The following is a 26597-nucleotide window of genomic DNA, read 5'->3' on the forward strand; positions in this document are numbered from 1 at the left end:
GCAGGTGAGTACACGTTGTTTTTATTCCTCAATCCAGCCTGGCGACCTTTAAACATAAAAAAGTCCCAAAAAACACCAGCTAAAGCACCTCAAAAACATTAGGAAAATGCCTTGATAAATCACTATATAGAAATCATATCGTATTCCTTAATTTATACCTTTATTATATCCTTAAGGTGCTGCATAGTAGAATGTCAATGTTCATACCTGTACTAGAGCAAAATTCCAGTCTTGTATTTATTATGTTTTAAAACTGCTAAATATTGTAACAGGATACAAGAACATCTGAACTTTTATGTACATAAGGCCACATATATTGTAAAAAAATCCAGCATATCGCCAACGAGAAGCATAGGAAGAGTATCAATGTGGAATGTATTAAATAGTGAATTGTGAACACCTGATCTCACTGTATCATGACCCTGGAAGATGAGATGTCTGGATAGCAGAATAGTTATAGTAACGCCAAAGGTTATGTCGATACAATGGGCTGAAATCCATTGTGAAATCCAAAAATGTCCCAAGGCTGCTAAGCCAAAGTAAGAGTTAAGCAGCAACAATAATATTCACCTTGACCTCCCTTGTGGGTGGCCATATCAAAATGGTGCATGTAGTCAGCCTCTTGGGTCCGGCCTCTATATTGTTTCCATCCTGATCGTTTTTCCCATTTCTTAATATTTTCCTGATTTTGTTGTTGGCTCTCACATACTGGATCATGTGTTCAGCTGCAATATTGTATTGTGTAAGATATTTTATACAGGGTTGAAAAATGATAGTTCCATATTTGTATGTGATCTCATCGAAGCGTAAATCTAAGCTTGTTTTCTTGCACTTAACCTCCTGTCAGTAGTTGTTAAATGCAACTATAAAGCGTAACAATGTTCTCCTTTTCACAGATGATTGGACGACATTTATTTTCTGGCAGCGTTGACCGGACTGCGAAATGCTGGTTGTCCGACACTGGTGAATGTGTCCGAACATACAAGTCTCATAAACACAGCATTAGCACTTTGAAATACCATGATGGGATATGTAAGTCACCCTCATAGTCACGTCTGCTTCATGTTTGCATTCTGTCCTTCATAGTGGGCACATAAATAGGGTGGAATTGTTCTAAATACAATATAAACTGGAGTGGAGTCCCAAGGGCATAAGGTGAAGCTTCTGGGCTCCAATGCAGTATCTATAACATGGTTCTCCCCTATCATTTATAATACTGACTGGTCATGCTAATAGACTGATAGTTTCCGAGTCTTAAGACTATATGACCTGTTGTCAATGCAAATATGGCCGCCTCTTCATACAGGTTGTATGTAACGAAAATAAATATATCATACATTTGCGTTTTGAGTGTAAATTCTGTAAAAAGATGTATGAAACAGTGACAGGCATACTCAATTCACCTTCCCAGCATATTTGGTCACATGTCCATAGATTTCATCAACATTTGTAAGCCAAAGGTATGTCTAACAACTGCATTGTGAAAGTGAGATTTTTAGTGCAACTGTATACAATATGGTATGTTTTATTCATTTTTTATTTAAAAAATCAAGGTTTTCTCTGCAAATATTTTAGATAACCTACTCTCACCATACATCATCAATATCAGATGTACTGGCATAGCATCCATGAAGGCAGACCACGCAACTGCTATAGGGCCCGTGGGACAAGACAACCAACGGTGGTTATGTGGTCTGCCTGTATGGGCCCCAGCTCCGCTGATTACAAACCTCCCCCTTCCGATACCTCCTGAACTATACCGTCAGCGCAACAGGACTCACTATGAAGAGGCGTCCCTATGAGTGGTGCTTGGCCTAACAGCACCCTGACGACCCCCTGCTAGGCACTGGAGGTTAGAGCTCACTGCGCTCCGACTTTGGGTGCCTGGCTGGAGATGGCTGCTGGATTGAGCGCCACTCCAGCCCCTTCATAGTGAGTCCTGTTGCGCTGACAGTATAGTCAGGAGTTGAGGAAAAGAAGGGAAGACTACTAATGGGGTCCCATAGCAAAATCAGGGACTGGGAAATTCAAATATTTGCTATGGGCCCCATGAATTCTATGTACGCTCCTGATCAGGAGGGATGCGGACACCTGGCAGAGCACACAGACAGCTCTATACATGTAGTGGTTGTGCTGGGTAACTATCAAATACACGAATTTTGTCCAGAAAACCCCTTTAATTGTAGTCAATAGCAGAATACAGCTTCATCCATAAGTATATACCTGCAGTGTTTCAAGCAGTTCTGCTGAATATACTCACCAAGCACCATGGGAATTTAGCCTTATCGTGTATTATAATCCTGATGCCAAGATGACTGGATATTATGTCAGTACACAGTTCTTACTTCTGTGGATAACTCAGGTTGCCATGCTGTCATGTACATAGATGAATAACCAAACCACACTGCAGTTAATGAATAGGATTCAATGACGGGGATGCACTGAGCAGGGAGTCTGTTTTGCTTTGGCAACCAACTTTGTAGCCATCATCCTATATAATGACATAAACAGACATGGAGGAAGAACCTTTCTATTACAGCCAAGACTTTTGTATAACATCTTGCTGGTACCTTAGATTTTTCAGTGCTGGCTTACTTCATCCTTTAGGGTACCCATTGACTTCAATGGGTAGAAAACATGCAACAGAAAATATGCAGTAAAATATACTACATTTTACCCTACCCTTAGGGCGTGTTTATGGAAGGTGATCATAAATGACTCCTTGTAGTATTAAAGCAATGGGGAAAATTATTAGGGGTAAATGTACCTGGAGTAATAAGGAGATATTGGGGACTTGTTTTTATGATTAGTGGCCAGGCTGAAGTAAATGATATGTGTACTCACCTGCTGTGATCTCCCTCTGCTGCCATTGGCCAACCCCAGTCCCACCTTCTGACACAAAGTGCCCACTCAGCCAACCAATGTCTCAGGTGGGTAAGATAAGTTTGAAAACCCCTTCAGGGTAGGGACACACGTGCTGTATTTTGCTGGTATTTGCTGCTGCATATTTTTCTACCCATTGAAGTATATGGGTAGCAAGATTAGCTGCAGAAAATAAGTTGCAAAATACGGCACACGTGACCCTACCCTTAAAGTGTATCTTTCATTTGAACAAGCTGCTGACATGGAGGGACACCAGTATGGCGAGCCTAAAACATGTACAAGTGAACTGCCATATGCTGCAATTGCTTAGCCATACACCGCTATGTATACATTGCTGTATTTGTGAATGTGGTCTTTTCTTTATTCTTCCAGTGTTTACAGGGAGCGGTGATGCTTGTGCCCGGGCGTTTAATACGAAGTCAGCAAACCTGCAGCAAGTCTTCCAAGGACACACTTTTATCATAAACTGCATTCAGGTGTGTTACTAAGTCCCCCTCCGTATATTCCTTACAATACACATTATAGCATGCTTTGCATTTTCCAGCCCAGGAAGGCCCGGTTTAGGCTGGGTTCACATCATGTTTTCTCCCATATGGGAGCGCATACGGCAGGGGGGGGGGGGGGTCGGTAGGAGCTGAAACTCCGTACTCCCGTATGCCTTTCTATGCGCTCCCGTATGTAATTCATTTCAATGAGCTGGCCGGACTGTAACGGCGGTCGGCTCATTTTTGCGCCGTATGCGCTTTTACAACCGGACCTAAAACCATGGTTGACCAGTTTTAGGTCCGGTGAAAAAGTGCAAAAATGAGCCGACCGGACCGAACGTTTCACTCCGGCCGGCTCATTAAAATGAATTACAAACGGGAGCGCATAGAAAGGCATACGGGAGCGCATAGAAAGGCATACGGGAGCGCGAGGTTTCAGCTCCCCCCTGCCATATGCGCTCCCGTATGGGAGAAAACGTGATGTGAATCAGCCCTTAATCAGTGTCAAAACTGCGAATCTTTATCGGTAATGACACATGTGGAGGAGGAGACCAGAGGGACGGCCATTTATAACTTCTCTTTCTACTTTGCAGATCCATAACAATGTATTATATACAGCATCTCATGATGGGACGCTCAGAGTCTGGGACATTACAGGCATCAGTTCACAGGGGAAGCACCAGAAGAAGTCCTCGGTGAGGAGCCGGCACTCTCAGAAGGGGAGCATGCCTCATATCTTTCACAATAAAGTTGGCTGTTCCATAGAGGCCACTGCAGACTGTGAACCTGTAGAACTGATGTGAACTTTGGATGAATTCTAGCAATAGAAGATAACTGGAAATGTAATATATTTTTTGTATTCTGCAATATGTACGACAAGACAATCTAAAAGTTTTTAAGGTTTTTTCCTTGTAAATATTATCAGACAAACCGATGGTAATTGCTGTCGGACATTCAGCTGATTTTACTGGTTTTTCACTCTGACCTGAACATAGGACTCCCCTCTAAGATGGGACAATCCTTTTAGTTATTGTATGACAGAAAGTTCTAACATGCTAGAATATAATGTGTGCTCAAAAATCTGATTGCTGTCAGTGAATGGAACATTCTTGTTTACATTCTTAGATGTAAAACCTGTACAGACTGAATACAGTTCACAACTGAGTTTGCTACAAGGGATTGTCCTAATCCATAAATAAAAAAAATAAATAAAGTACTCACCCTTACCAGTTACCAATACTTTTTATTATTAATGTCATGTGACAGCAGAGGTGACGAAATCCTTAGGCAAAAGCCTAACATGAGGACCTCACTGACACACATAAATAATATATGCCCCCAGTAGTAAGGTAGGGAAGCCCAAGAAGATACTAGAGGTGGGAACTGAATGTCCCTATTAGGTAGAAGACCCCAGTAGGGAACCCTCTCATTTTAGGTACAAGCCCCTAGTAGTTAGGTAGTCAGGTAGGGAACATCCTATTAGGTAGATGCCCCCATTAAGTGCCATTAGTTTCCCCCAGTAATTCCCCTCCAAAAGAAAATAATAAAAATCCCACTCACCTTCCCTCTGCCCCCACCCTGAGGCCCCTGCATCCTTTGCTCTGTTAGTGGTGCAGGACCTTCATCTACAAGCTGGAGAGGTGCAGGACCTGCCACATATAAAAAATGTAATCGTGCAGCAGGTCCTGCACCACTCTGGATAATGAAGCAAATGATAAAGAGGCCTTTGCATGGGAGTATATAGTCTGCAGGTATTGGAGACATTTTCATGAGTACAAGTACTGGTGCAGATGTCTGGTATCGGCACAGATACCGATACCAATACTGCGGGACATCCCTACCGTGGCAACCTGTCAAGGCAGTCCTCTTTGAGAAAAATAATGCAGAGCCATATGCAAGAAGATGTACAGAGGTAAAGAGTCATGTGAGGAATATGTAATCTAAATAAAAAATGTCTCCACTTATTTCTACATGTAATCAGAGGCATATGAAGGTAAACTATGCCTCATGAGTCCTCAGTACCCTATTGCATTATCCTACAAACTGAAGCTTTACAACAGATGTGTACAAAAGTAAAAATGTATAATTGCTTATTAAAAAAAATATATATATATAAGTCCTGGTTTTCATTATCTGGAGGGATGAATAACTCACTGGCAGCAAGCAGATATCATGAAAACGATGAGCAACGAAAACACTAAATTATTAGAAAGTTGCATAACGTTTCATTTTACAAGTTATAATGGCCGTGAGCACTTTCACAAGCAGTTTCTTTTAAATTCGCCCCAAGTATTTCAAATGAAAAATTAAGCACTTTAGCAATAGGTAATAAAAAATAAAAGTTTTCCCTACAGCAACTATGCAAACTAAGTTTCCATGGTAACAGACAACAAACAAACCGTGTAGTCTGATCTTGTTGTCATACTCACTCCTATGTGCTCTCTTCTTCTTGCAATCCTATGAGATATACATAAGCATAAAGTTGGGAACACTCGGAAGGAAGTATCAGTTTGGAGATGCATAGTTTGCATTGGCACTGTAGAAAAATATTGGACATTTTTAATACAGACCTATTGCAAATTTGCTTCATTTTAAATTAGGAAAAATACATTTAAAAAAATCTAAACTAATTGATTTTTTTTTACAAGAAATTCTAAAATTACTTTAAAACTCTTTTAGAAAGGCTTCTGCTATATTGTAGCAGTACTACATATACACACTGCTCAATAATACCATGGCATGGTATATCTTCTGTCATTGACAATAACACCATACAATGCCTTTGAAGTGACGATGACCTTAAATACTTTTTACTGGATGCAAACAGTTTCTGAGCCACAAGAGATGTCAGCACCATTGAGGTACGATTTTCCTGAAGGCCACTTTCTGAAGAAATGCTAAACTCTGAAAATAAAACCATACAGTGCCATTGATTTGCCTCCAGGCTAATTCTGGTTCTTTTTGGAAGAAATCCTAAATTATTAACATTGTGTACATCAGATCTTATATCTATCCTTCTGACTTAAGCGGGTCTGTTTGGTATTTAGAGAACCACCACTGTTGGAATGGACTTTTACGTACAGGATGGCAACAAATCCGATTTACAGATTGTGGTTCAAATGTTAAAATATTGGACAGTGATCTGTATTGACTTAGTAAGTAATAAATTGTTCTGCTTAGAAAAAAATAAAAAATAAACTTTACTTAATGAAGAAGTCCAGCGGTAAGAAATTTATTCCCTATCCCACGGATAGGGGATACATTTCTTACCACTGGACTTCTTCTTTAAAGAAGATGGCCTATACTTCTGAGCAAATTAACATCTTCATATTGGTTGTGCGATCAGCAGATGCTCAGTAGAGTTAGGTCACCCTAAAGAAGGAGGTGGTGAACCCCAGTGTCTAGTAAAAGTCATTCCACTTATCAAGTGTTCCGCTTCTGGAGTGACATAGTCCAGAGCCTCATTCCAATCTTCTGCAGAGAATTGGAACACTTGGTAAAGGCTGAGACTTTTACAAGACTAAAGGTGCTCATATACATTAAATAATATATGTTCATGTGTGTGCTATGGGCAGTGGAGTGGTAAGCTTCAGCCAGACAGTTCTGCCGATGGCTTCTGCCTTCCGGAACAATAGAAGTGTTTGATCTTCACTGCCTGACCCTTTTCTCCACTGACATCTTCTACAGTGGAAAGCCAGGCCACCATATACTTTAGACAGTCGACCAAAATCAGAGCTGTAGGGCAGATTGGTTGCTATGAGAAAATGCTGCAATATTACCGTGCACTAGTCTTGTCTCGATGATGTGTCAAATATCCGTGTGTCTGTAGAGTTTAGCTACTGGAACCAGTACCAATCCGAAGAATTGGCCAGTGTTGACTTTGGACTTAAGGGGGTTGTTAGGAAGCAGAAAAGGTCTCACATGGTATGTCATTTTGATAGGAAGAATAGCATAACATGCTGTGCTTTTTCTACCTGTCTAATCTTATAGAACTACAGAGGGTGGAATTTACGAAAACTCTTATTCTTAGTGCAAACTAAAATGGACAGACTACTAATGTGCCGGATTTATCTCAGTAGCTCAGACTAATTGATAAATCTGGTGCATCTGTAGACTGTCTGGTTTTAGTTTGCAGTAAATTACACCAACTAAGAGTTGGCTTTCTTCAGGTAAAAGTAATGCGCCAAAATTTTGGCACACTAATTTGGAGCACGGTATGGCCTTTTATGTAATCTTCCTGATAGGCCCGTGTTGAAGAAGGTATATTTTCCTGTCCTTTTTGGCACACAGCATAAGAAATGTGTCTCATTTTGTTGCATCAGGCATGGTACATGTGGGTTTGAATCTGTGAATATTGTCTACCTTAGTACCTGCTTAAGTGTAGACATTTAGAACTAAAGGAACAGGACACAGACATGAAAAGTGGTCTTATTAATTTATTGACATGCTTTGACAAGTTTTCCAACAGTTATCCCCACTTAAAGGGGGACATTGAGAAACGGATGCATACAAAATCTATATTGTTCAAATTATGTTGTGTATTGTTGGCTCAGTCATCACCATTTACATAGGTTCCATTGTTTGGGGACACTTTTGGAAATACATGTTAAAATGCCAACACTATGTGATATTTCAGAACAATTTCAGGGACTGCTGCTCCAGGGTAGAAGGATAATGCATCAATGCCAACGCATACCAGCCTAGGAGTAGGACCTACAGGGGTGCCAACTTGAATTTTTGTTGGGACAACTTATTAAAAATCAGGGACATCCAATGTTTTTACTGGTAAATTAGAAAAACCATATTTAATCGTAAAGAATATCATAACACTAGAAAAACAAAGTCTCCTATTACAAAAAGGTTCCCAGATTATAGAACCTCTATAATATGTCTGTAATATGTCTATTATATGGAGAGGATGTTGTCTAGTAAACTTGATGGTTCTATGGTCTACTAATGAGATGTGTTACTAAGCGTTTTTCTATATCGGTACGTTGTCGGCATTGCATAATATTAGTAAAATACATTTTATTTCATTGTGTTTTCATTAGGCAACTAGATAATATATTTAATATTCAAATGAGCACCACATTATTGTGCTGTGCATCTCTATACAAATGCTGGTGTTAACACACTCCTAGTAATAAAGCAAATGGAAGGAGGCTGGAGATCAGGAATACTATTATTTGTAGCAATACACAAGGAACTTTATAAAATAAATCTTAGGCTTCTCTCACACTATGACTGTTGCTCCGTTATAAACTGACGTTAATGGCTTTTTTTTTCTACTTTGGCTGCCATTAACGTCCGTTATTGTAACAGAGCAAAACGGGACTTATAACGGGCAAAGAGGATCCCATTAACTTGAATGGGATTCCTCTAACGTCCGTTAGAACTCCCTTTATTGCGGCCGAAGATAGCTGGAGAAAAAGAAGAGTCATGCGCAAATTTTTCTCCCATTATCTTCCTAACGACCTGTACACTGACGGGCACAAACGTTAGCGTGAAAGAAGCCTAACTCAGACTGCAGGTTTGTCAGTACTATTGTAGGGACCTGCAGCTGCCACTGCTGGAAAAGTATGAAGAACATTTCCCAAAAATAAATGTATTTCCATTCTTATCTTTAGTAAAAAGTCATGTGCTTTTTGGAACCTATACTTACAAAACTCAGCCATATGTGCTGCAGGCCTAATGAATATGACCTAACAGGAAGTTATTGTCTTATTGTCTACCATAATAAAAGATAGAGTGGAGCTGATGCTAAGTCAGTCACTTTGCCTAATATTGTATTGTTAAAGGAGTACTCCAGCCCAAAAAAAAAAAGGATAGGGGATAAGATGCCTGCTCGCGGGAGTCCCGCAGCTGGGGACGCCCGTGATCATGCACGCGGCACCCAGTTTGTAATCAGTCCCCAGAGCGTGTTCGCTCCGGGTATGATTACAGGCGACTACAGGGTCGGCGGCGTGTAACTTCATGCCTCCGCCCCGTGTGACATCACGCTCCACCCCTCAATGCAAGCCTACGGGAGGGGGCGTGGTAGCCTTTGGATAGGGGATAAGATGTCTAAGCACTGGATTACCCCTTTAAAGGGGTATTCCAGTGTAATAAAATGTATTGCTGGGGTTGGGGTAAAAATAAAAAAACGAGTAATACTTGACTATCCCAGTCCCACCCCTCCAGTGTCTATTCTAGTGCCTCTCGGTCTTCTTCCGCATTCGGGGCCTTGTGCATCGCACTGGGCTTAGCGCCGACGCAGAGATGTCCCGCCTCAGCCAGTGATAGGCGCAGGGTCTTCTCCATTCTAATCAAAAATCCTAAAATGAAGTGCTCCATACCATTAAGTGACTTAATTCACCGCACACTCCATTCACTTCAATATAAGGTAAGGATTGGATGAGACTTACTGCATACCTTTACACATACACACAACTTTGTGGAAAACTATGAATGGTGAATTTTTTTTGTTTCACTTTGAAAAATTTCTGTAAATCGCAGTCACAGAAGATAGAAGTTGGCGCTGTAAGAAAGTAGTCAATTGCAATTGTGAAACTTAACTAATCTGTGTCATACACATCTTTGCTCCTTTAGGGTCTATTCACACGTACAGTATCCTGTGCAGATTTGATGCACAGGATTTCAAGCTGTGTTCATTCATTTAGTTTATATTGGAATCTGCAGCATCAAATCTGCTCATTAAGTCCTGGGCATCAAATCTGCGCAAATTACTGTAGATGTGAATACACCATTAAAGATTTACAGTTTCTTTTTGGAAAATTAGAAACCTTTAAATAGCAAAGATTTGTACAACATGGATTAGTAAAGTGTCACAATTGTGCAATAGTTTTCTGCAATTCAACAGAATGCTAACAACAGAGAGCAATTTTTAATACTGAATTGTGCTTGAACAATATTGGCCGAAGGAAGCCATTACTTCTGCAGAATCTGTGCACTATGTAACATAAAGAATTATTAATATTCTTCAGACCAGTGACTGTTTTACTAACGTCAGAAGACAACAGCCCCCTTCTGTAGTCAAACCACATTCACTAATAACATTAATGTAGATCCAAAGTTATTCATTCATAACACAAACATATTAATCGTAGATTAGTTTACACTAGTTCCAGCTGTAGACAACTCTTTCCTACATGGTGGTTAGAATTCCAAAAGAAAAAAATCTGAACTTAGAAGCACTATTCTGACCAGTAAACTTTAATGCGGTACTCCGGCTCTAATACATCTTATCCCCTATCCAAAGGATGTGACATCACGCCCTGACCCCTCAATGCAAGTCTATGGGAGGGGGCGTGACGAATGTCACGCCCCCTCCCATAGACTTGTATTGAGGGGACGGGGTGTGACATCACACTGGGGCGGAGTCGTGACATCACGATACTCTGGCCCCGCGGTCGTCATGCTGCACACTCTGAGCCTCCAGCGCAATGACAGATTGGATCAGACATCTTATCTCCTATCCTTTTAATAGGGGATAAGATGTATTAGGGCCGGAGTACCCCTTTCAAAGGGTATGCACACTTTCTGATTTTTAAATTTATTGGTCCAGTTATCTTAAAAAAAATTATAGCAACTTTGCAAATAATACAGATAAAAAACGTCCTACAAATTTGGGCTGTTATGCAGATTATATGTGTCTCTGTAGTTACAGACTACAAACCTGTGGGAAATCTGATCCTTCAGGTGTGTTAAAGGGTTTATGGCTATGAACCCGATTTTCACTTGTCTAATAAATTAACATATATTGGTAAATAAATTTTTTTACTTTCATGCTTTAGCATGTCCTGATATTAATGCAAACTGTCTGCTGTTGTCTCTATTAGCCCAACTTACTGTCTACTATACAACTTGGAACAGACTTTCCGTTTCTGTGTACACTCTAGCCAGGAATTCAGCCAACTCTATCTCCCTTCCACTATGGGTGAGGGGTTATAATCAAGAAGATATAGTGGGAGACTCACATACACTATAAAAAAATGTGTCTGAACCTGTTGATTTAGGGGTTTATGTGCAGAAATGGATCAGGAGAGACAGATGTCAGCTAAATATTTTGGCATGTGAAAGGCTTGCTTTACTAAATTTATTTGCCCCTACTATTGCTGCCTGTAGATTAGTAAGTATAAGCAATGGAATGGAGTAATACATGACTACAGAAAGAGAATATACACATGGCATGAATGCACATAGTGTATGTATATATATATATTTTTTTTGCAAAGTTGCTTGATTTTTAGATACACAGAAATAATAAAAATATGATTTCAAAAGTAGATGTACCATTTCATTTCCAAAAATTGTATTATTTATTATTAATCTTTAAGCTAGAAGTACAAGTTAATTCTTCCAGACAGTGCAAATTTATGTTGAAATCAAGATACATTACACAAACAATACTACAATAAGGCACTTAAGTGATTTGTACATATGGAGCTGTGCTTTAACATTAAAGGGGTATTCCAGCATATTTGATTATGCTACAGGGGCTGTAAAGTTATAGTATAGTTCATAATATAGTGTCTGTACCTGTCTCTAATGGCTGGTCTCGTATTCTTATGTGCACTTTGCTCTGGATGTTCATTTTTAACAGCAAAAAAAATGACTCCTGTCTCTGGTATTTCCCAGGGTGCAGTGCGGCCGAGACCTGACATCACTTGTCAGGTGATGACAGGGAGCCTGTCTGCTTCAATGGGTTGAACAAATGGAGGCACCCTGATTAGAAAGTACTGACCTTTTTCATTGAATCTAGCTTGTTTGTTGTTCAGTGGGTGGGGTGGCTGATGTGTGGGAAAGTGGAATTCTTGGATTTGTAGTAAAAAAAAGAAAACTTCAGCAGGAAATACTGAGGGTCACAAAAAGAAAGCCACAGCTTTATGGTAATCTCACAACAAACAAGCGCAGATCCTTCCTATGCAGGTCCATTACTGTCTAGCAGGTAGCTGCTAAAATCATCTTATGGTGGATAACCCCTTTAATTTGTACACTATGGCCCTTGATGGAGACCCTGCCTCTCCAGGCCTTTTAGTCTGGATCAGTCACATATAATCAAATACCAGGCTTTTGCCTTTATATAAAAGGAATAAAGTTATAAGAAATGATGTGCAATAATCAGATCCCAGAAAGTCACAATGACAACTATTGCTAAGACTAAAAAAATATACACAGATCGCTCCAATAAAAATCGGACCAGGACACACTTGCTTTGTCTTGTAGCTGAATTTTTCTTTAAGAAGGAGACTCTGGGCACAACTGAGTGTTTAGTTAACTATAGGGTCTGAGGTAGCAGTGCATGGCAGCACAATTCTCAGTGGATTTTTGTATCATGCTCCGCCCCTCAGAGCCAGCCATAACACGGTTGGGGTGTTACTTTAATCATTATTTATAATGATTGCTTATGGAATTCTAACAATCTGAAGGGTACACTTTGACAACTGGGCAGCAATCTTTCCATAGAAATACCTACAATAGTTATTATTAGAAATACTTTTAGTACAGTATGCAATCATTCAGGGGTTGTCTGTAAAGAGAAAACATTTTTAAAAGGAACTCTTTGCTCAAAAATAAGACATACTCACCTGCCACTGATCCCCCACCACTGCCATTTCAATGGAGCCCAGGTCTCGTTCACACTGCTTCATGGTGACATCTAAACGCACAGGAAATGCCTGCTTAGCCAATCACTGGTAACAGCAGTGACCCGCCTCAGCCTGTGATTGGTAAACAAAATAACCAGGAAGCAATGTGCAGTGGAGTGGTAGCAGTGGGTGACTGAGTATGAGAAGATCCCTTATTTAGAAGCCACCTTGACTTCTTTTGAAGTGGTTATCTATTGTGAGGGACCTTTGGCCATTGCACAGTATATGAAAAAATAAATAAAAAAATAAAAAACTTTACTTACCTTCAGTGCCCCCTCGGTGCCTTCGGTGTCCCGCTCCAGTCCCTTGCTGCGATCCTCTTCATGTCAGAAATCGCGAAGCCCGGGCCCAGAGCGTCATACTACCCCTCAGCCAATCACTGTCCAAGGTGGGACAGCGGAGGCACTGCGGGGCGCATTCGTGAGCGTACAATTAAATATAAAAGAAAACATCAGATTTTTCTATGAAAAAAATCATAATCAGTCATCCAAAGGAAGAAAACCGCAACTTAAGTTTGGTCTCTGAACCAAAGTTTGTGTATGTTAGTGTTTTCCAAACAGTGTCCCTCCAACTGTTGCAAAACTACAACTCCCAGCATGCCCAGACAGCCAGTGGCTGTCCGGGCATGCTGGGAGTTGTAGTTTTGCAACAGCTGGAGGCACACTGTTTGAAAAAACAAAAAAACACTGGAGTATATAACAACTAGATGATATGCATTTCCGCCTGTTACAAGTACTAGATATTTTATAGCAAAAATGCTGCAGTCAGCATACCTAGCATACAAATCCTTTGGCAGCTGCTGGTGTAGGATTATAGCCCGTGTGCTTACTGCATTGGTTTATATAAAAACACAAAATTATATTAAATTACAACATTTTGCTAGAAATTATGTGTAATAATGTCTTCCGATGCACAATTACTTGCTTTCACTAGGATATGCCACCAATGTCCAGTTATAAGAATGAGGTGGCAGCGGCAACCGGTAAAACGTTGTGCAAATTTGTATGCTGGTGGCTATTTCTGGACACCTAGTGACTATAATGGCCGCTGCCAATTTATTCTAGGTACTATTGTGGCATTGGTGGCACATTCTAGCAATATGTCACCAATGTCTTTGAGGAGACAACCCATTTAAATTAATAAAGCATCAGCTATATAAATAATAAAATAAAGGTCAGCAGTAAAAAGTGCCTTAAAAAGAACAGAAGTGTTCTTAAACTGATACATTAGATCTTTTCAAGGTAAGAAAGATATTCCCCAACGACGAGCCCTTCTTCTTCTAAAGTTAAATCCAGGTAATCCTCCTCATGTTCAGGAATATCATCCAAAATTTCTTTAACCGGATCGATTTCTGGTTCATTGTAAGATGACGTGCTTGTCCCTGAATAACAAAAAAAGAAAAAGTCTATAATGTTTGTACATGGATGTTTAAAGGGGTATTCCAGTGTAATAAAATGTATTGCTGGGGTTGGGGTATAAAAAAAAAAAAAAAAAAAGGAATGCTTGTTCCCCCACTGCTTGTCTCTTCTGTCAGTTTCCAGGATAACATATAGGAGCAGGACTTGCCAATTCAGCCAGTGTGTAAAATGCAACATGCACCGCTCCCTTGGTACAGCAAGAAGAGCTGCGCCTGCAAGAAGAGCTCACGTGACTGCAGGCTCTCAAGTCACTAGGATATGAGAGTGAAGAAAATTGCATATTTATATCAGGGGTGGGCATATCCCGGGATACTGAGGAGGCAGGGAAGCTCGGCAAGCCGGCTCCCTGCCTGCACCACGCGCAGAGGTGCTTTAGCAATAAAACAACGGAGGGCCATAACTTTGAAACTGCTGGAGTGAGTCATATAAGTGACACATCGTTTTACTCCTGTGACCTGCACTACAACCTAGTTTACAGGACATCCACTGCTGGGGTAACACCTAAGTACCAACCAGAGGAAGAACAGCAGATCAGTGCAGCAATGTAGGGGAAGGTAAGTAACAGTTTGTTACTCAATGCAATTGAGGACTTGCAATCTTTACAAAAAAAAAAAAAAACATTTAACTTAAACTCTTTAAAATTACTTTAGATCGTTCTGAGAATCCCGCACTTCCAATTGAAGCCTCACAAGCTCCTGGACCCCAATGAAATATCTGTACCAAGCTTACATACAAAGTATGGTGTGCAGGGAAGAAAAAACAGCACAACATGAAACACAGCTCACTCCATGCATCGTGTCTATGGGGTAACACACAGTACAAGTCCCCATGCAATCATTCTTATGGCCCCAGGTGTGGCAGGAGGATCTTGCACATGCTGAGGGTTTTGGTTTTTTGAAGATTGAGCAGCGCAGACCAGAAGGTTATGGATATTCTTATACGTGGATGCCCACAGTGTTTATCCCTTTTGGGGAGCTGGAAGTCCTGCTGTATTTAGGTGTCCATATAGCCTAGCCTTTAATTACTATACCTGCAGATTCTGAGGATGATGCATGGGAATCCTTTAAGTTGGGAGAGTTTACCAGGTCTTGGAGTAGGTGAGGAGGGAGGATTCCTTGGTAATGAGCCAGAATCTGAGAAGCTAATTCCACATTACCCATGTAAAGCTGGAGAGCTGCCTTAGCTGCCTCAGGAGTAAACCCAATATACACCAGCTAGGAAATAAAGACATGAAGAATTAGACTATTTTTTTTGTAACAGTACAGAAAAAGCAAACATTTCTTCCATCAGATAAATCTTCTGTAGCAGGTAAAATGATCAGGCTTACAGAGAATGGCTCAAAATAGTTTAACATGAGTGGCTGCAGACAAAATATTACATTGAAAATAAGTGACCCATCAGATTTTTTTATTTTATTTATATTAGGTGAATCTGAACACTCATAGTTACAGTATGAGCTTCAGATGACCTCATATAGGTCACAGGACAAGACTATTAAACACCCCTTTATTAGTGTTGATGGGTTTGCCATAACTTATAAAATTATCATTTTCTCCCCGGCCTCAGGTGTCAAGGAGGCGGGGCTAAAAACAGCTCAGCCCTGCCTCCTTGACACTTCAGCCTGGGAAGAAAATTGTAATTTTATGTGTTTTGAAAAACCCATTAGTACTAGCAAGATATGCTTTATACTGTCGTCCTGTCTCATCTGATTGTGTCTAATGTGAAGGCAGCCAAACAATGAAGAATATGGATCCAGTAAGAGATCCGTTAAAAAAAACAAAAACAAAAAAACACATCCAAAATGTATAACAAAACTTGGTGTAAACCACTGGAAAACTTTTTTTTTTTTTTTTTTTTATCAACTGGTGCCAGAAAGTTAAACAGATTTCAAAATTACTTCTATTTAAAAATCATATTCCTTCCTGTACTTATCAGCTGCTGTATGTTCCAGAGGAAGTTCTTTTCTTTTGAATTTCCTTTCTGTCTGACCACAGTGCTCTCTGCTGACACCTCCATTTTAGGAACTGTCCAGAGTAGGGGCAAATCCCCATAGCAAACCTATCCTGCTTCGGACAGTTCCTAAAATGGACAGAAGTGTCAGCAGGGAGGTCTATGGTCAGAAATAAAGGAAATTCAGAAAGAAAAGAACTTCCTGTGGATCATACAGCAGCTGATAAGTTCTGGAAGGATTAAGATTTTTAAATAGAAGTAATTTACAAATCTGTTTAACTTTCTGGTACCAAGTGATTAAAAAAAAGTTTTCCAGGGGAGAACCCCTTTAAATTGTCATCAGTAGGGGTGTGTGCCTATGACCCCCTCTGGATGCTACAAAAATGGCTGAAGGACCCTTTATATTCTCTCCTATGGATGTCTGAGTATATAGTTGGACATCTACTTACGACAACACACATCTGTTTACACCATTGAGGGTTTTAAGGACAATCTTCATAAGCCCTTATGGCAGATGCAGGAAATAGCCTTTCTCTACTGGGGGGGCTGGATTCCCAAATCTTTGCTTATAGGAAAGAAAATTGTAAATATATACTGGTTTACTCTCAATGGACTAATACTTGGTGATGTACTGCAGTTTTTTTTCCCCTCAAGTGTGCCTCCAGCAGTTGCAAAACTACCACTCTCAGCATGCTCGGACAGCCTTCAGTTGTCCAGGCATACTGAAAGTTGTAGTTTTGCAACTGCTGGAGGCACACTGGTTGGGAAACACAAATGTTTTTTATGAATGATAGCCTGAGTCCAGATTGTTCACAGTGATAGTGAACAATGATGTTGGTGCCACACAAAAACTATCTGCGCTGACCTAACCTATTGAAGTTGTGAAGGGGTTAATGAAAAGAACCTGCAGGAATAACCCAACTGTCCTCATAAAGACGCCATCTTGCAGCGTCTCTCTAGCATGTCCAATAGTTTTCCCAAAGGAAATCACGTTGTAATATACAAACCGGGACACAAAAGAACAAGAATGCAAACATGGAGTATAGAAAACACTTTGTGTGTGAGGGAAGGGACACGGGCACAGAAAACACATGGAAAACATTCACCTTTGATCCGTGAATAATAAATCCTTGGCTAATCTGCTTTGCTTTCTCCTTATTCTAGGAGCATTAGCCAAATGGTCTATATTACCTCCGTATGTGTATTTATCATGTCAGATTTATCAGCACTCTCTCAAGCCCTGACACTCTGCTACATCAGCATTTCTGCAGACCCGCTTGATCCACTGTGCTGATGTGCGGAGCGATGCGCGGCTTGGGAAGAATGATGTCCTGGACTGTAACATCCAGGTGGTTGCTGTGCAAATCTAAAATAATGTTATATGATAGCTTGGAGCTTGGGAGAATACATTAGCTCACTGCCAAAAAAACTATCCCAGACCATTATACTATATGTTTGTGTCTAGATGAGGCTTACTTTAATGGTGTCTTGGAAATACTGTAATGTTCCTTTAATCCAGTATTAATGAGACTCGATGGGTGCTGGATTATTATAATCTGCATTTAATGGGCCTCCATACAAAAGATGGCATGTTAGAAGAGATGTGAGGATGCCAGCCCAAAATGTAGTGCTAAGGCTGTAATAGGGTTGCTAAAAAGGTTGATAGGCCCTACAGTAAACCTGTATATGATTATTCCGTTGAATTCTGTATAAATCATGGCATGCTTCATTACATACATGAGACGCTATACTGGGGAGCACAGATGAGCCGAGTTACAGCACAAATTACCAAATCCGAATCTCATGGTAAATTTTATTTTCTCCTAGAAAAAGTAGTTCCAAGAACTCTCACACGGCAGAACTATTCCACTCGGACAGCAGAACAAACCGGTGCTAGGACCGCTCGGAGATTTTCCATCTTTACAGGCGGCAATGTATTTCTGAGTGTTTTTGGCAGAACGAATAAACATGTTTGTTTGTTCTGCAGAGTGTAGTATTTCAATTCACACAGCAGATATTTCCACCGCGGAAATTGTGCCATGTGTGCGATACAGCAGAATCCCATTGAAAACAATGAGACTCTGCTGCAACAGAATATCAGAGCGGAACTTTCTGCTGGATTTCGCATGGAAATCCCTCCGCGCGAATGGTCCCTTATAGGGAATTGGGGCACTTGTAATGCGGGGCTACTTTTTTCTACAAAATCAAAGTGTTGGAGATCCAGATTTGACAGTATGTACTCAGCGCAGTCTTCTGGTTCTGGTCTTGTGACAATCGCAATTATCATTAAGAAACAAGTGTTGGCTTTTTAGATTAGTAGACACCAGACTAATGGAATACTGTAGTATACATTATTTTAGTTGTCACTTTTACTAGGTGGGGAAAGGCAGTTTAATTGTAACACCTTTCTATCTCTGGTTTAGTGGCGTAAAAGACTCATTTTTTTTAGTTCTGGATTGAGAAGCAAATTTTTAAAAATAAACAAAAAATAAATAGAAAAAGGTTTTCAATTGATGTTTAAAAAAACAAAAAAAAAACAATACAAAACAAAACAAACAAAAACGTTCTGGCTGGTGAATTCTCCGTAAAAGACTGCAGAGACTTCCTTTAGGGGATTTACACCCTGTAGTGTCTTCTGGTTGGGTTATCTCTGCAGACAGGATGGATATGCTGCAGCAGATTTATGTACAGAAAATCCACAACATTTTACAGTAGCAGAAAAGGAGATTTTAAATCTGCAGCACGTGCAGATTTTTCCCATTGATTTCAATGGGGAAGTCAAATTCTGCAATGAATCCACAGTAGTTTTTGAGTTTTAGGTTTGTGTTTTTTTTCTTCTTCTGCAACATTAATATAATCTGCACCAAAATCCACAGCAGAAAATCCACAAAAAAGCCACAAGATTTGGTGCAGATAAATAAAACACACTCTTACCTGATCTACACGCTCTTGAGGCACATTGTATAAATCACTGCCTGCTGGATCATCACGGGGGATAAGCATCTCTGGGCTATCAAGGAGAATCTATTATGGTAACGAGAAACACATTTTACAGTATTTATCATAAAAAAAACTTAATACAAGCTATTCCTATAAACTCAAGGCTTAGGCTGAGGATACAGGGAGACTCTTTGTATTGCTACGGATTCATTTAAATATGAAACTGACAGCCAGTTTACTCGCACTAAACACAATACACAGGGAAATAGTGCAGCTGAACCTGAATAAAGGAGTACTCCAGTGAAAAATAACGTATTTCCTATCCACAGGATAGGGGATTAGTAGCTGATTGCAGGAGGTTCGACCATTGGTGCCCCCTGTTATCACCGGGACGGGACACCGGCGCTCTCAGTGAGGAGCGCGTGTCATCTGGCGGTAGAAGGCACACACTCCATCCCCCCGACCTGCGATGACATACGATAATTTCAAGATGCGATGGCCTCTCAGAGGCCATCACATGTTGAAGGCAGTATCAACATACAATGGTTTTGTATGTCGGGGCCATAGCAATAACGGCTATCCGGCAGCGCAGACTGCTTCAGCTGCCGCCGGATAGCCACTTACAGTGTCCCGTGTGGTCCGGTCATGGTCACTCACCTGTCCCCAACGTTCCATACGGTCCTCTTTGGGCACCGCTGTATCGCCGTCGCTCTCCTTCATCATCAACACGTCGCTGTGAACGCTGTCCCGTCATACAATAGGAACGGCGTGCACAGCGACGTGATGATGATGATGATGATGAAGAGCAACGATCCCAGCCAGCAGAGGCGGTCCGGAGCGGCGGGACACCCCGGGGACGCGGCGACAACGATGGAGGGTGACATCCAGGGCAGTGGTGATGGTCCAGAGCGTCGGGGACAGGTGAGTATAACTTCCTATACTTTACATTGCACGGATCCCTCAACATACGATGGTTTCAACTAACGATGGTTCATTTGGAACGAATTACCATCGTATGTTGAGGGACCACTGTATTTCTATGGGAGTGCCGATGATGCCTGAGAGCTCTACTCTGCTCTTTTCGGTGCTCCCATAGGAATGAATGGAGCGTGTTCCGGCTGCAGCACACGCTCCTCACTGAGGGCCAGGTCCCGTCCCGGTGATCGCGGGGGCCCCTGAGATCAGCTACTTATCCCCTATCCGAAAGTGTTTTTTTCCACCAGGGATCTCCTTTAAAACCATGCATAAAACATACCCGGATCAGTGCCTCCATTCGGGAGATACAGGGTGTATTAACCTGTTGCTAACATTTAAATGTCATCCTTTGCGCAATATGACAGGACCTGGCATACCCAGCAACACTGCCGCCGTCCTCTCTGCTCCCATATGCCTCGCACTCACATGGATGGGCATGCCGGATCTCGCATTGCGCAAAGGACAACATTTGCATATTAGCAACAGAGGCTTATACTCCCTGTATCTCCAGTAAGTTATACATTATTTTAACCACAAGGACTATACCCTGTGTATTTGGTTTGGTGCTGGTCAACCGGCTGTCAGTTTCCCTTTAACTATTGTGCTATAGCTGAAGAGATGAAGAATAGAATGAAGTTGAATCCAATCTTGTAGACTGTAGCTGTCACTCTGTGGTTAAAATTGGTAATGCAACAAAGTCTCAGCGTAGCCAACGATTACATTCACATTTATGTTTCAGCTGTCCGGCAGAGAATGGTTTTCAGTATGGGCAAAAAAACGGGTATGGTCTGAAAATAACCCGACCAGAGTGACTAGCTGACTTAATTCGCCTCATTGAAATGGATGGGGTTCAGCATGGGTCTGGCAGGAAGCAGTTTTGAAATTCTCCTGTCAGATCCAGCAGCCATAGAGTGGAAAAGTGATGTGAATGCAACCTTAGACTTAGGCTGTGTTGTCACATTGTAGACCAGCGTTTTCCAACCAGGGTGCCTCCAGCTGTTGCAAAACTACAACTCCCAGCATGCCCGGACAGCCTTTGGCTGTCCGGGCATGCTGGGAGTTGTAGTTTTGCAACAGCTGGAGGCACCCTGGTTGGGAAACACTGTTGTAGACGAAACATGGCCAAGGTGCCTCCATGTACCACACTGACAAAAGGGAAGGTGCAATTTTAACTTGACTTTAGTTGCAAGCAGTTTCATTGGTAATAGCCATGCAGTTTTGTAACACAGTAGTCTATTAATGTCTATTAAACTTCAGTGTTTGTATCCCACTCATTCTGCAAAGACCGATGTAGAGAGAGACGCAGCTCACTCTGGGCGGTACAGTTGCTGTTTCCATCAAGTTTTGTGCCCCAGTCCCATTCATCAGAAAAAAACACCTTGTGCATGGCACTCACTGTGTGTTGTACGGTCAGTTCAGCAGTTGTACTGTCCAGCATGAGCTGCGTCTTTCTGCACAGATTTTTGCAGAACAGGATGGAAACAAGCGCAGGATTTTCATTTTGTAGCTAAAGCCAAGATGATAACCGCACTGACCTGCAAGTGTGACTTCTGCCGAAATATATTCAACTGCATTTGACCCACAACATAAGGACAGAATTTATTCTGCTCATAACTGCTTAGAGAGAAGTTAGGGTGCGTTCACACCACGTTTTTGCAATACAGTTCCCGTATACGTTTTCAATTTGAAAACCGTACGGAACCGTATTGAAAACCGTATGCATTGATTCTCCAAGGAAAACCGTATTCCAAAAGATGCATCCGGTTGAATCCGTTTTGCATCTTGTTCGGTTTTGTCAGTTTTTTTCCTGTACCCAAAACAAGTAGTCTACCACGGTTTTTGGTCCAAGTGAAAAACCGTATTGAAACAGTGTACTTTTTTTTTTTTTAAACATGGGAGTCAATGGGAACCGTAGAGAACTGTATTTGCGTACGGTCCCATCTGGTTTGCACCATATGGCTTTTGACTTTACACAATTTTTTTCTTGGAATTTCAATCAAACAAGTGAAACTTTATTCATAATGGAGTAAAATGTTAAAAACGTCTATTTTTTTTTCTTAAAAACCAGATGCAACCGGACATAATTGTTCAAACTGTAGACGGGTTAAAATTTGTACACACTTTTTGATACAGTTTAGTCAGGTTTTGAGGAATCCGTTTTTCATCAAAAATCTGATACGGGAACTGTATTGCAAAAACGTGGTGCGATTGCACCTTTAAAGGGGTTATCCGAGGAATAAAACTAATCCACAGGATAGGGGATAAGTGTGTGATCACAGTGGGACTGACCATTGGGACCCCCCACAATCTCCAGAACGGGACCAGTCTCATAACTCTGAGCGCTCTGGCTCCCACCTAAGACAAACTGGTCTCGGGAGTGAATGCCGACACCGGCTGCAGCGATGTCCTTTGGTGATTGACAGAGCAGGTGGTCACTTCAGAGAAAGTGGGGGCTGGAAAGATAGAAGGTGGGCCCAGTTATGGAGATCATCGAGGGTCCCAGCAATCGGGCCTCTGATCAGAAACTTGTGGATAGGGGATAAGCTTACCTTTCCCAGATAACCCCTTTAAAGGGAATCCCTATTATTTCACCCCCTCCCGATTACCTGAATGGTACTGCCATACACTGCGTGGGGAAAGTCGTGCCAAAGACTTTGTTATTGAGTCACAGATCAATGACAGCAGAAAAACCCTGATGGACAATACAGTATGTCTGCTCCTGCATTTCATAATAGAAAAGTGGTGACAGTCCTAGTTAGGGTAAAGTGGTGCGTTTCTTAATCTAGTATGACAGGTTCACTTAAGGGATGTTTCTGTTCCATTAACATTCCAATTTCATGACCGAAAGAAAACTTCTGGATTTTTATCATGACATCATATACAGGCCTGGAACACTAGGAAAATCTATAGCGTGCACATTCCAGTTGGAATTGACGGCTATCAGGTACCACGATTTTTATTCCAGATTGAAATCCAATGACTGGAAGGTTACAGGTCCTTCCAGCACTTGCAGGCATCACCATGTTTGAACTTTTTCTAGAAATAATCTATGTTTTTAGAAGATATTATCTTGTATTAAAACGACAGGGAGCCGAGGCAAAGTACTTTAGATTTCATCTCTTATTTTTTTTAATCATACGATATGTAGAATACGGATGCAAGCACTTTATATTTAGGCCCACTTACTGAGAAACAAAACTGTTATACATGGGTCACTTTCATGTCAGGGTATACAGTGAAGATACAGCTGCTGAGGTACTGAAAGGGAAGTTTTTTTCTATACTAGGTTTCATAATTTTTACTTTGTAAACCTACTATTTATATAGGTGTGTGTCCAAATCCAGGCACCCACTAAGATCATATGACTGAAGGGACATGGGCTTTACCTGGAATTGCAACTTGTCCCATTCACTTTAATCTTTGAAGAAGTGACCAGTAGGAAATGGAGAGGTTGCAGCAGCCACTTCAATCAGCAGGAGTATCAGAGGTCTGGCCCTCACCAATCTGATATTGAAGGCCTATGCTAAGAATAGGCCATCAATATAAAAGTCACAGAAAACCTATATAAGGTGTCCATACACGGCTAATAACTAGCAGCTATTCGCCCTGCCTCCCCAGAACATATGCACACTTAACTTGGCTGAGAGTGCATTTGATTTAAAGCAGTCCTGTAAGAGTGTAAATAAGCACATGGCTAGCCAAGGATTCTCGTGAGCATTTTATATTTCAATTGGCTTTTCCAGTGCCCAGATATTAGTCTTTTTGTTATTACGTAAATGAGACTTAAGTGTGCAAGGGAAGTTTCCCAGCATGACAAGAGTCCAGGGTTAGCCAACCTATGTCCTCTTTTTCATCTCCTTCATTCCAGCCAACATACACCCACCTACCCTGCCTTTGATTGACAGCAGGTATGTGGCCATTGAGTAAAAAGGAAATGGGCTACCTAACTTTGGGCTCTTGTCCTGCTGGGGAAAGCCCCCCCCCCCCCCCTCCCCTGGAATTTAAAGAAGTAGTGCAGTGAAATATAACTTATCCCCTATACAAAGGATAGGGGATAAATTATAAATCGGGGGGGGGGGGGGGGAGGGGGTCTGACCGTTGGGACCCCCCCTTGCGATCTCCTGACTGGGGCCCTGGCAGGCTGCTTGAATCGGGCATTCCAACCCCCTCAGGAAGCTGCGGCCGACACGCTCCCTCCATGTATCTCTATGGGATACATGGAGGGGGTGTGTCAGACACCGCTCCGTGCGGGAGTCAGCATGCCATCTTCCAGCAGACTAGCGGGGCTCTGTTCAGGAGAATGTGAGGGGTCCCACCGGTCAGACCCCCGCAATTTATAACTTATCCCCTATCTTTTGGATAGGGGATAAATTAGGTTTCACTACAGAACTCCTTTAAGCCATTTTTACATATTAACACAAAAGCTTATATCTTGGCGCTGAAAAGAACTATGAAGATAAAAAGGGCATGCATGGAATCCTGATGACTAGTTCTATCTAGCCATATTTACACCAGTTTTTGTACGGACAGGTCTGCTTTTAATAAAAGGGGGGGGGGGGGGGGGGGTAAGCCACAGGCAGACATAGCAGGAGGTGGCTTAGCTTCAGGAAGTGCAAAAGGATTGAGCATTGAAGTTCAACGAGCCTGATCCTGATTTTCTTGACATTATCTGTTGGGGGAGTGTAAGGAGAACCCATTTGCAAAAAGTTAAGATGACTTTGATAAATCAGGGACAACCTCTTTAACCCCTTAAGGACGCAGGACGTAAATGTACGTCCTGGTGAGGTGGTACTTAACGCACCAGGACGTACATTTACATCCTAAGCATAACCGCGGGCATCGGAGCGATGCCCGTGTCATGCGCGGCTGATCCCGGCTGCTGATCGCAGCCAGGGACCCGCCGGCAATGGCCGACGCCCGCGATCTCGCGGGCGTCCGCCATTAACCCCTCAGGTGCCGGGATCAATACAGATCCCGGCATCTGCGGCAGTTCGCGATTTAAATGAACGATCGGATCGCCCGCAGCACTGCTGCGGGGATCCGATCATTCATAACGCCGCACGGAGGTCCCCTCACCTTCCTCCGTGCGGCTCCCGGCGTCTCCTGCTCTGGTCTGTGATCGAGCAGACCAGAGCAGAAGATGACCGATAATACTGATCTGTTCTATGTCCTATACATAGAACAGATCAGTATTAGCAATCATGGTATTGCTATGAATAGTCCCCTATGGGGACTATTCAAGTGTAAGAAAAAATGTAAAAAAATGTAAAAGTAAAAGTAAATAAAAAAGTAAAACGTCCGTTTTTTCCTATTTTACCCCCAAAAAGCGTAAAAAACATTTTTTATAGACATATTTGGTATCGCCGCGTGCGTAAATGTCCGAACTATTAAAATAAAATGTTAATGATCCCGTACGGTGAACGGCGTGAACGAAAAAAAAATTTAAAAAGTCCAAAATTCCTACTTTTTTAATACATTTTATTAAAAAAAAAATTATAAAAAATGTATTAAAAGTTTTTTATATGCAAATGTGGTATCAAAAAAAAGTACAGATCATGGCGCAAAAAATGAGCCCCCCATACCGCCACTTATACGGAAAAATAAAAAAGTTAGAGGTCATCAAAATAAAGGGATTATAAACGTACTAATTTGGTTAAAAAGTTTGTGATTTTTTTTAAGCGCAACAATAATATAAAAGTATGTAATAATGGGTATCATTTTAATCGTATTGACCCTCAGAATAAAGAACACATGTCATTTTTACCATAAATTGTACGGCGTGAAAACAAAACCATCCAAAATTAGCAAAATTGCGTTTTTCGTTTTAATTTCCCCACAAAAATAGTGTTTTTTGGTTGCGCCATACATTTTATGATATAATGAGTGATGTCATTACAAAGGACAACTGGTCACGCAAAAAACAAGCCCTCATACTAGTCTGTGGATGAAAATATAAAAGAGTTATGATTTTTAGAAGGCGAGGAGGAAAAAATGAAAACGTCAAAATTTAATTGTCTGAGTCCTTAAGGCCAAAATGGGCTGAGTCCTTAAGGGGTTAAAGAAAACCTGTGGTCAATCCTAAAAAATGTTTTACTAAGTTTTACTATTTGGTTGAATGATCAGATCGGAGGAAACGTTATTGCACAATGGGTGTGAATACATGGATCATGTGCAGGGGGTGAATTAATGAAGCACCGAATCACACCCCCTGAGCCGAGCATTCACACCCCATTTGGCAATAGTAAGTTCCGCCCATCTGACTATTCTGTGAAAAGTACAAAGTCAACCAAAAAGTAAAC

The 26597-nt window shown here is 41.3% G+C and overlaps 2 protein-coding genes across 3 annotated transcripts in view; one reads left to right on the forward strand and one right to left on the reverse strand.

Moving 5' to 3' along the window:
* Positions 1 to 6548, forward strand: part of WDR86 (WD repeat domain 86) — a 76070-nt gene extending 69522 nt beyond the window's left edge. For both annotated transcript variants that reach the window (XM_056519628.1, XM_056519627.1), the window contains 3 exons: positions 897 to 1032; positions 3256 to 3359; positions 3962 to 6548. In XM_056519628.1, the coding sequence (XP_056375603.1) occupies positions 897 to 1032; positions 3256 to 3359; positions 3962 to 4171 (450 nt within the window). In that variant the 3' untranslated portion in view covers positions 4172 to 6548. The remainder of the gene's footprint in view (positions 1 to 896; positions 1033 to 3255; positions 3360 to 3961) is intronic.
* A 202-nt stretch (positions 6549 to 6750) lies between these two features.
* Positions 6751 to 26597, reverse strand: part of NUB1 (negative regulator of ubiquitin like proteins 1) — an 81299-nt gene continuing 61452 nt past the window's right edge. The window contains exons 13-15 of the mRNA XM_056519629.1: positions 19318 to 19407; positions 15464 to 15647; positions 6751 to 14396 (exon numbers count right to left, since the gene is read on the reverse strand). Coding sequence (XP_056375604.1) covers positions 14242 to 14396; positions 15464 to 15647; positions 19318 to 19407 — 429 coding nt within the window. The 3' untranslated portion in view covers positions 6751 to 14241. The remainder of the gene's footprint in view (positions 14397 to 15463; positions 15648 to 19317; positions 19408 to 26597) is intronic.

This window comes from Hyla sarda, chromosome 5 (assembly GCF_029499605.1).
Source record: "Hyla sarda isolate aHylSar1 chromosome 5, aHylSar1.hap1, whole genome shotgun sequence".
Taxonomy (NCBI): Eukaryota; Metazoa; Chordata; class Amphibia; order Anura; family Hylidae; genus Hyla; species Hyla sarda.